Source organism: Ylistrum balloti, unplaced genomic scaffold (assembly GCF_031769215.1).
Source record: "Ylistrum balloti isolate Yb309-2 unplaced genomic scaffold, AGI_CSIRO_Ybal_v1 Utg371908, whole genome shotgun sequence".
In the NCBI taxonomy this organism is placed as follows: domain Eukaryota; kingdom Metazoa; phylum Mollusca; class Bivalvia; order Pectinida; family Pectinidae; genus Ylistrum; species Ylistrum balloti.
In genome coordinates this window covers 28,963-39,526 of record NW_026782939.1, presented here as the reverse complement: position 1 = coordinate 39,526, position 10,564 = coordinate 28,963, and the positions used below count along the sequence as shown (strand labels likewise).

The following is a 10,564-nucleotide window of genomic DNA, read 5'->3' as shown; positions in this document are numbered from 1 at the left end:
ATCAGACTTGTAGTTGAGACTACAAGAGATAAATTGGATTTGAATCAAAGCCTCAGTGATTGTCAGAATCCATGCTACCTTGATAAACTATGCTATCAAGTGGGATTAAAAAGTGAAACCATTTGTTCTGGAAAATTAAAAATGGCATTTTTTTCATTTTAATTTAAAATTTGATTATGTGGATAGAACAAAGAAGTAAAATGTGTTAATATCTGTATTGACAGATAACCATGTACAAAATTGTGTTAATATCTGTATTGACAGATAACCATGTACAAAATTGTGTTAATATCTGTATTGACAGATAACCACATACAAACTTGTGTTAATATCTGTATTGACAGATAACCATGTACAAAATTGTGTTAATATCTGTATTGACAGATAACCATGTACAAAATTGTGTTAATATCTGTATTGACAGATAACCACATACAAACTTGTGTTAATATCTGTATTGACAGATAACCAGATACAAACTTGTGTTAATATCTGTATTGACAGATAACCACATACAAACTTGTGTTAATATCTGTATTGACAGATAACCACATACAAACTTGTGTTAATATCTGTATTGACAGATAACCACATACAAACTTGTGTTAATATCTGTATTGACAGATAACCACATACAATCTTGTGTTAATATCTGTATTGACAGATAACCACATACAAACTTGTGTTAATATCTGTATTGACAGATAACCACATACAAACTTGTGTTAATATCTGTATTGACAGATAACCACATACAAACTTGTGTTCATATCTGTATTGACAGATAACCACATACAAACTTGTGTTAATATCTGTATTGACAGATAACCACATACAAACTTGTGTTCATATCTGTATTGACAGATAACCACATACAAACTTGTGTTCATATCTGTATTGACAGATAACCACATACAAACTTGTGTTAATATCTGTATTGACAGATAACCACATACAAACTTGTGTTAATATCTGTATTGACAGATAACCACATACAATCTTGTGTTAATATCTGTATTGACAGATAACCACATACAAACTTGTGTTAATATCTGTATTGACAGATAACCACATACAAACTTGTGTTCATATCTGTATTGACAGATAACCACATACAAACTTGTGTTAATATCTGTATTGACAGATAACCACATACAAACTTGTGTTAATATCTGTATTGACAGATAACCACATACAAACTTGTGTTAATATCTGTATTGACAGATAACCACATACAAACTTGATATTTTAGTATTTAACTTCAGTTATCTGTCCATACAAAGACAGACGATTACATAGTGTTACACTAGAAAGAAGTACACATGCACCGTTGTATTACATAAATAACAATCAAGTACGAAATAAACAACACACTTTCAGAAATAAAAACAAGGAGACTACTTGAAACCAGAAATATGACTTTACTATCGCTTTGAGAGAACAGCCGAAAATTGAATTATTCCTGACATGATTTAAAATACAAACGAAACGAGCAGTTAAAGTACAGAAAAAAATAGCTACTGATGTAAAACTGCTAGAAAATGAACAGGAAGTGAGTTATGACAAACAATTGTAGTGAGAATATCTTGTTTCAACAGTCTGAGTGATGGTAATGTTTCTATGTTAATGTTATCATAAAGTTTTCTTTTACTCTCATAATTTGTAAGTCCTCTTATCTTAAAGGCAAACAGGGAGCAAATGTTTTATTGAAATTAGGTTGACCATCCATCTGTCTGTCTGTCTGTCTGTCATTTTTTTGTTTTTGTATTTTGTTTCAATACAATATCTCAAGTTCTGTTAAACCAAGTACACCCACACTTTACCCATTTTTTTTTCTAAGAAAGTGCTTGTGAAGGAGATATTTTCTGGTCCTTAGGTCAAAGGTCACTGTAATTATGAATAGAAAGTCAGTTTTTTTTGCAAAATATCTCCAGTTTTGTTTCAATAATTACGCTTATAATTTTTCCAATTGCTTCTCCAAAAAAAAAGGTTTCCAATTGCTACTTCAAAAAGAAGTGTTCCTTCTCAATTTGAGTTCATATTCAGAGTTCAAAGGTCAATGTCCTGATTACTATAAATAGAAATGGGGACATGCAGCAAAAATATATCATATCTGAATATTACTGGTAAATATTGACATAATAATGTATCATTGACTGAAATTATTTCAGAAGTCTCGCAACCACTTGTCTAAGTCATAGGTCAAATGTCAAGGTCATATTTCAAATATTTTTGAATAACATATTTTTCATGACATAAGGAAGCATTAATGGTTGAAATCAAACAAGAAATTGACTAACCACCCCAAGGTCATCAAGTCAGAGGTCAAGTCCAAATTATGAATATTTCACAGGCAAATGTTTGAGGTGATAAGTCAATATGAATATATTGTTAAGAAGTGATAAAGCATAATTGGTTAAAATCAAACGAGATGTCAGAATGCAGGTCAAGGTCATCAGATCAAAGGTGAAGTTCAAATTTTAAATATCCATTGATATTACACAGGCAAATTATTGTGTTCTAACAATGAATAAAAATCAACATCATTGCAATATTTGACACTACTAGAAGGGAGCTAAGGATGTTTGCAGACAGTGAGCTAGGGAGATATATAGACAGAGAGCACGGGAGATGTATGGACAGAGAGCTAGGGAGATGTATGGACAGAGAGCTAGGGAGATATATAGACAGAGAGCACGGGAGGTGTATGGACAGAGAGCTAGGGAGATGTATGGACAGAGAGCTAGGGAGATATATAGACAGAGAGCACGGGAGGTGTATGGATAGAGAACTAGGGAGATGTATAGACAGGGAGCATGGGAGATGTATGGACAGAGAGTTAGGGAGATGTATGGACAGAGAGCTAGGGAGATATATGGACAGGGAGCTAGGGAGGTATGTGGACAGAGAGCATGGGAGATGTGTGGACAGAGAGTTAGGGAGATGTATGGACAGAGAGCTAGGGAGATGTATGGACAGAGAGCTATGGACAGAGAGCTAGGGAGATGTATGGACAGAGAGCTAGGGAGATGTATGGACAGGGAGTTAGGGAGCTGTGTTGACAGAGAGTTAAGGAGATGTAAGGACAGAGAGTTAGGGAGATGTATGGACAGGGGGCTAGGGAGATGTATGGACAGAGAGCTAGGGAGATGTATTGACATGCATGGAGCTTAACTATTAAAGAGTAATTAATTCTATGTTTAAAGAAATAGAGAATTTGTGTAACAGCACACCTGTTTTTTTCATTATAGAAATGTTCTATATAAAGATAATCTGTGTGAAGAAAGGCATAGTAAACGTAGAGGCTATCATCAAGTGAGATAACTTAATAGTGGAGTATCATATTGTTCTGCCAGTGTGATCTCTTAAACACTCTCCAGTAGTGCAGAAAGGTGTGTAAAGCACTAGTGATGGACACTAAAACAAAATTTAGCACTCATTATAAGTTGTAACTATATATACATTTAAAACAGGTGAAAATCTAAGCACAGACAAATAAATACAGGGAGGTTTACACACATTGATAAATATCTGGTGACATAGGTGTACAAAGATGAATATCTGATTGTATACATATATCTGGTGACTCTTGTATACATATAACATGTGATTGATGACTTTTTTATACATAAATATCTGGTGACATTTGTATACATATATCATGTGATTTTGTATACATATATCATGTGATTTTGTATACATATATCATGTGACTTTTGTATACATATATCTGGTGACGTTTGTATACATATATCTGGTGACTTTTGTATACATATATCTGGTGACTTTTGTATACATATATCTGGTGACATTTGTATACATATATCTGGTGACGTTTGTATATATATATCTGGTGACGTTTGTATACATATATCTGGTGACGTTTGTATACATATATCTGGTGACATTTGTATACATATATCTGGTGACGTTTGTATACATATATCTGGTGACGTTTGTATACATATATCTGGTGACTTTTGTATACATATATCTGGTGACGTTTGTATACATATATCTGGTGACGTTTGTATACATATATCTGGTGACATTTGTATACATATATCTGGTGATGTTTGTATACATATATCTGGTGACATTTGTATACATATATCTGGTGACTTTCGTATACATATATCTTGTTACTTTTGTATACATATATCTTGTTACTTTTGTATACAATATTTCTTTACTTTTGTAAAAAGTGATAAATGACAGATACCTGTTGACTTTTGTTTTACAAACTTCTAGCGATTTTTGTATACAAATATCTGGTGACGTTTGTTTTATGAAACCAAATTCAAATCGTTTTGCCATTGAACAAACAAGAATGTTGATTATAAATTCACGTAACAGATAAATCAATCTGACATGTTTCAACAAACCTACAGCTGTGATACAGAATGTTTCTAATTTTGTTTAATCCATGTCTCAGTGGTCATCTGTAACCAGTCTTTGTCTAAACAGGGCACTTTCGATGACTTTTGTATACAAGTTCCTGGTGATTTCTGTTTGAAATTATCAATAATTGAACTGATATGGTTACTTTGTTTATAAAGTGTAATTTCTTCTGTAATTTCATACTATGAGAAATACAATATGACTGGTTTTTTTCAATAGTAAAAGTCCGATAACTATGTATACTACGAGAAAAAATTTGATGACTTTTGTATACAAAGATAAATATGAGGTTTTTTACATATTAGAAAGAGCTACTTAAATGACATGTTTATGTTAACTTTGATGACTGCCTGCTCAGTAATGATGTCCAAGTTGACAGCTTATTTTGTTGAGGAGAGTATACAAAGTATTCTCTACCTGTTTCATGTTCTGTGACGCATTGTTTCAAATGTGTAAAAATGCTTACTGATTGTACACTTTGATGTAAATAAAGAGGAAGATTAATTGAAAAAGGCTTTACATTCTGACCCAAACTTGAAATCAAGTGCGTATATTTCAGCAAATTTGAAAATCTCATCCAAAAGAAGTAATTTTTAAAGTAAAAATGGTGATTAATCTACAATTTATTTTCATCTTTTTTGTCTTTATTGCTAAATACAACAGATTCCACAATGTAATATTTAAATATGTCCAGAAATTCTTTGAGTTCCATCAAAACCTTATGAGTACTTGACTCAGGATTTGCATGTAGATCTCTCGCTATACATACAGAGGGTAGAAATTGTTTTAAGTTGACAATGCAGTGAATAATCAGACAACAGCCTGAGGAAATGAGTGACGATTGCCTGAGCCTAAATATTGACAGGTACATGGATGAGTTTCTCCTGTGGATAAATGAAACCTATAGCATCCCATTGACAGTGTGATAGCTATCTATTGGTTATATACGATATGTAAATTAGCCGTTAATCCTGACTTTGTTGTTCGTATTGATTCGTCAGAATGGTGTCATCGCTTTTGACAAGCTTTATACAAGGACCAACTAAAATTAGAACTTCTGCCCCAAATCATGGTCCTTTGAGTGGTTGCTTGCTACAGTCTGTCATATTGAATTTATAAGAGTCTCTGCGATTGTTATACCAATCACAACACAGAATGTGTCGGAGAGTCTTACGGAAGTACGGGCTGATGATACAATATAGAACAAAGTTCACTGAGAAGTTCACAGACTGCATAAAGTTCATAACTACTTCAATAGCCTTGTAGGTGGCATCACTATCACTTTTGGTGATCTGGGCAATGTGCAACACAATCTCAGAGGGCGCCACCAGTATGAAGAACATGACCACAATTACGATTAGCGTAATTGTTAATGTGTTGTTAGAATCCTTCGGATCTTGTTCACAGTGAAACTTTTGTCGTAATTTATACGATTTATGGATCTTATAGCAGATGCAGATGTTAAATCCAATCAGGAGAATGAGAGGAATGAAATTTCCGACGATTGCCCAAAGTACACGATATCCATCATCCAGTGTATTACTATCACACAAGGGCACTTGTTTAAGATGATAAACTTTCGAGGTCATATTTTCACATAAAATTTCACGAATTTGATATCGCCATAACACTGGAATATTAAAAGCCACAGATACTAGATACACCAGCACTATGACAAACTTGGTTTTACTTAGAGTCATGAAAAGTTTGCTATTCAGGGGATGGCAGATAGCAATATACCGTTCTGTCGCCATGGTTACAGTGAGCCAGGTACTCGACATGATAAACACATTGATGATGGCTGTGGAATACATCCCATAATATAGTATGAAGCCTTTTGTTTTGTAATACTCGCCTGTTGGTAAGAAGGTTGTCGGAAAGGCGAAAACACAAAACATTAGATCTGAAAGAGCCAATCCAATGAGACACACATATGCAGCTTGTTCAACGGTGCGGTACGACTTTTGTAACTTTCGACGAGTAAGAATTGTCAAGTTTAGAATATTTCCCACAATTCCAAACAAACAGACAACAGGAAGTCCATAGTTATAGAAAACATTGCTTATATCCTTAAGAACTCTTTTCTGTGCCTCGGTAAAGTTGACAGGGGGAGTTAACCCCGACACATTTCCTATGGGAACACACTCCATATTGGAACTCTTCACTGATTAATGTAGAAATGACATCACTGGCTGGGGACTGATGTATGGAGTGAGACTTTGATGAAGGAGGTTTTACTTGCCTTTGATTTCGAGAAAAGAGTACCTGTTTAATGATATGGAGAAAACCACATTAGTTATTGTGTCAACATGTAACTGAAGAAATAGCAACAAAATATTACTTACTGTCTAATCATTAATTTTCGTGGGTGATTAATCTTCATTGATTTCTTTGATACTCTAAATCTGCTGATTTAGGTCCACAAATTGTTTGAACTAGAGTAAATTTATAGAGTAATTATTATAATATTTTTCTAAAAGTCATATTAATGGCCATGGAATGGTGCTATTTTGAAAAACCATGAAAACTGAGCTCCAGGAAGTTAGATGATTTTGCACTATTAGACAAAGCCCTATTGATTATCAATGATAAAACAAGATAGAAGAAAGAAAAGGTTAAGGTATAAAAATTCTGTCATAAGTCAGAAATGATAAAATGTAAACAAAGATTTTGATACGTTTGTTCTCTTGTCGTGACAGGTAAGGTCAAGAAATTTAGCGATGCCAAGACATTAACAGAATCAAAAGCACAAAACATTTCTATCACTCCTTGGAAGTCATCATACACTTTTAGACCAGAATCACCAAATTACATGGTGTACTGTTCATATCGCCTGCGGTCAGTTGGTCATCCTGCTGTATCTGTCTATCCATCGGTAAATAATCAATTCCTGTTATCATTTGAGTTTAGTACTTGAGAAATCATTCTGAAGTTTGATAGAATAGTTTTCACTCATCTGGTCCTTGAAATGTTCAATTTTGAGATTGAAGAGAACAAAAAGATGGCTACCAATTGGCCGTTTTGGATTTGAATGATTTTATTTGTTATATTGTTAGATACTTTGGATGGATCTTTCTATATTTACATTTGAAGTTTTCTCTTGATGACCTGGGTCAGTCTGACTTTAGACTGAAGAGTGGGAAAACAAATTGCACGACAATAAGCCATCTTGGATTTTGACATTTAATGATTTGTAACAGCTGTATATGTCTTCTTTACTGTAAAATCATTAATTTTTGGGGTAGTTTTATTTTTCCTGACTCTTAATACACCAATTTATATGTCTACAAAATGATAAACAGATGAAAATTCAAGTGGATTATAGTACTCATGAATTTCATGGCAAAGTTTTATCCATTAAATCTAGTATCAAGGAAAATTTTTATTTTTGGTAAACCATGAAATTTGATCACCAGTTAAAATGAACGATTGTTCAGTATGCCAAATACCAAGGTAACAGTAAAGTTTCAGAATGATTAAATCAGTACACTTAATGATAAAGTAATTATTATAGGAGACTCTGCTAACTATGGAGGAGACAAACATTGTTCAGTGTATTACAGGGCATGTCACATGGGATTTCACTCATAATGATGCTACAAAAGTCGTTAGTTTTCAAGACAAAAATTAATCTAGCTTGACAATATATGCACATAAATATTGCCAAATTTCTGACACTTTGGTGTCGTGCAGGAATCAGGTTTCCCTGGGGTAGAGGACATCATGGAAATCTGGAGCGTTTTGATTGGTTGATCTATCTATGGGTCAGAGAAATTAGATGCTAAATACTGAATTACAGATTGCTTATGGTGTATGGAGAGTGTCAGTTATCAGTCTGTCACGTCATATTAAATTGTGAGACAGAAATTGCATTGATGTTTAGTATCTTCGTAAATATCTATTTCCTGTCACAATGTCATAAAGTCAAATAAAGTCAGTTTCATAGGAAATAACCTTTGTAACAGGACGGTTAAGGGTTTTTTTTTTTTGTAAATTTGATTTCCTGGACAAATGGGAGAGTAACCTCCCTTTATGATGATTTATTGATCATTAAATGACTCACAAAAATATGAAACACTATCTGATCTGGTATACAATATTGTTTTTGCCAAATAAAACCAGAATCCTGTTTCAGTAATTGTTTACTTTGATAAATGGTCACGTGATTTATCTACATGGTCTGTAAATCTGTGGAAATATCAATACATCTAGGTCTAGAAGAAATTTCAGCTGTCTGGTAGTTTTTTAGTCTTTGTGTTATAATCCCAAGGACCACATATCATCAAATCAAAAGGTGGGCTTATTACATTTCAATATAATTTGTTGGTAGTCCAATGAACAGAAATTGATGTGGTTTAACTGATTACATTTTAATAGCATTTGTTGGTAGTCCAATGAACAGAAATTGATGTGGGTGGGCATATTACATTTTAATAAAATGTGTTGGTAATCTACTGATCACTGCTAGTATCATCAACATTTGATAGGAGTTATGCCCCTTTTGTGAAATCCTTTAACTTTTTTTAAAGTCTCTTTCAGATATTGTTAATCATTATTTCAAATATATATGTTAATATCTAAATGATTCTGTACATTAGTTTTGAAATTATAAATTAATCTGTATGTTTAATTCTTTTTTCTTTTGTTTACAGATCCAATCACCAGAAACCGTAAGTAAACAATGACACATTGAAAAATGTTGTTGCCTCAAACAGAAGGTTTCATGTTGACTGTCAAGCAGACAAAGGTCTCAGTAAATATAAAAACTTAAATGTTTGCTCTCTCAGTAAATATAAAAATTTAAATGTTTGCTATCTCAGTAAATATAAAAACATAAATGTTTGCTATCTAGTAAATATAAAAACTTAAATGTTTGCTCTCTCAGTAAATATAAAAACTTAAATGTTTGGTATCTCAGTAAATATAAAAACTTCAATGTTTGCTTTCTCAGTAAATATAAAAACTTAAATGTTTGGTATCTCAGTAAATATAAAAACTTCAATGTTTGCTATCTCAGTAAATATAAAAACTTAAATGTTTGCTCTCTCAGTAAATATATAAAAACTTCAATGTTTGCTATGTCAGTAAGAATAAAGAAATGTTGCTATTTTGGTAAAAATGAAAAGTTTGTAATTCGGGTAAAATGGAATTGTTTACTTAATATTTGCTCTCTATTGAAAACAAAATTTGGGATTAATATTTCTGCATGAGTTGCTACTACAAATAATGTTCATGTTACTTTATGTAATTCTGTGTAACAAATAACAATTCTATGCTTGAAACATCACATCAGCTTACCTTATAGAGCTGTTGATAGCCGTGAAGCTATGATGATGTTAAATGTGTTTGTAAGTGACCGTGTGATGTGTGGTATGTACAGCCAAAAGCCACTATGACCACCGCTTCACTGGACATCAGTCAGGTGACAGCTATCATTAGTGATGAACCTGGAAAATACAGAGATATGTGGAAATGTAAAAACTCAGACATCCTTGGGCACAGACAAGCATTATTCCTGTAAAAATTGTAATGTTCAAGCTGTTCTTTTTTGCGCTATTTTTGAGGAAGTAACACATTGAGAATAGATATTTGGAGATATTGCCATTAGGATATAGTCCATTTCTTGGCTTTCTTGTTTTTGTTTTTTGGCTGTTTTGGTATTTTGATTTTGGTAAAACTTTTAAAAATTTAACTGTGGGAAAACAAACTCACCAAAAAAAACACTTTACAAAGTACTCCAAATGAAGTGTAGCTAATATCTTCATCTTGATTTCTGAACTGTCCTTGAATTTATACTAGGTATCCTAGATATGATGAAGATCAGAACTTAACACTTAAAAATCAATACAATTGCAAATAGTATATATATGTAATTCCCTCACAAGTGCTGTTTAAGACTGAAAGTCACAGAAAAAATATTAAGAGCAGATAAAGATGTGTTCTTCCTACCGTTGGTCATCTATCAAGGTCATCTATCAAGGTCATCTTGTACTGGGATATATTCTGAAATGTTTCCCTAGCCTTTAGATATCTACTACAACAACCTACATCATACTTGTAATTATCTGGGATTGGGAGCATGTCAGCCAATCCTCATCATGAATTACCATTTCTCCATTATCTGTAATGGTATTGACCAACCATAAGCCTTGTTATATAATGA

General features: G+C 32.9%; 1 protein-coding gene across 1 annotated transcript; it reads right to left on the bottom strand.

Annotated features, from left to right (window-relative positions):
* Positions 1-1,401: 1,401 nt before the first annotated feature.
* On the bottom strand, positions 1,402-9,849 carry LOC132563902 (FMRFamide receptor-like). The gene is made up of 2 exons (XM_060228662.1): positions 9,700-9,849; positions 1,402-6,666 (listed from the first exon to the last, which is right to left on the bottom strand). Exon 2 carries the CDS (start codon positions 6,549-6,551, stop codon positions 5,469-5,471), a length of 1,083 nt encoding a protein of 360 aa, XP_060084645.1. The 5' UTR covers positions 6,552-6,666; positions 9,700-9,849; the 3' UTR covers positions 1,402-5,468.
* Between the last annotated feature and the right edge of the window lie 715 nt (positions 9,850-10,564).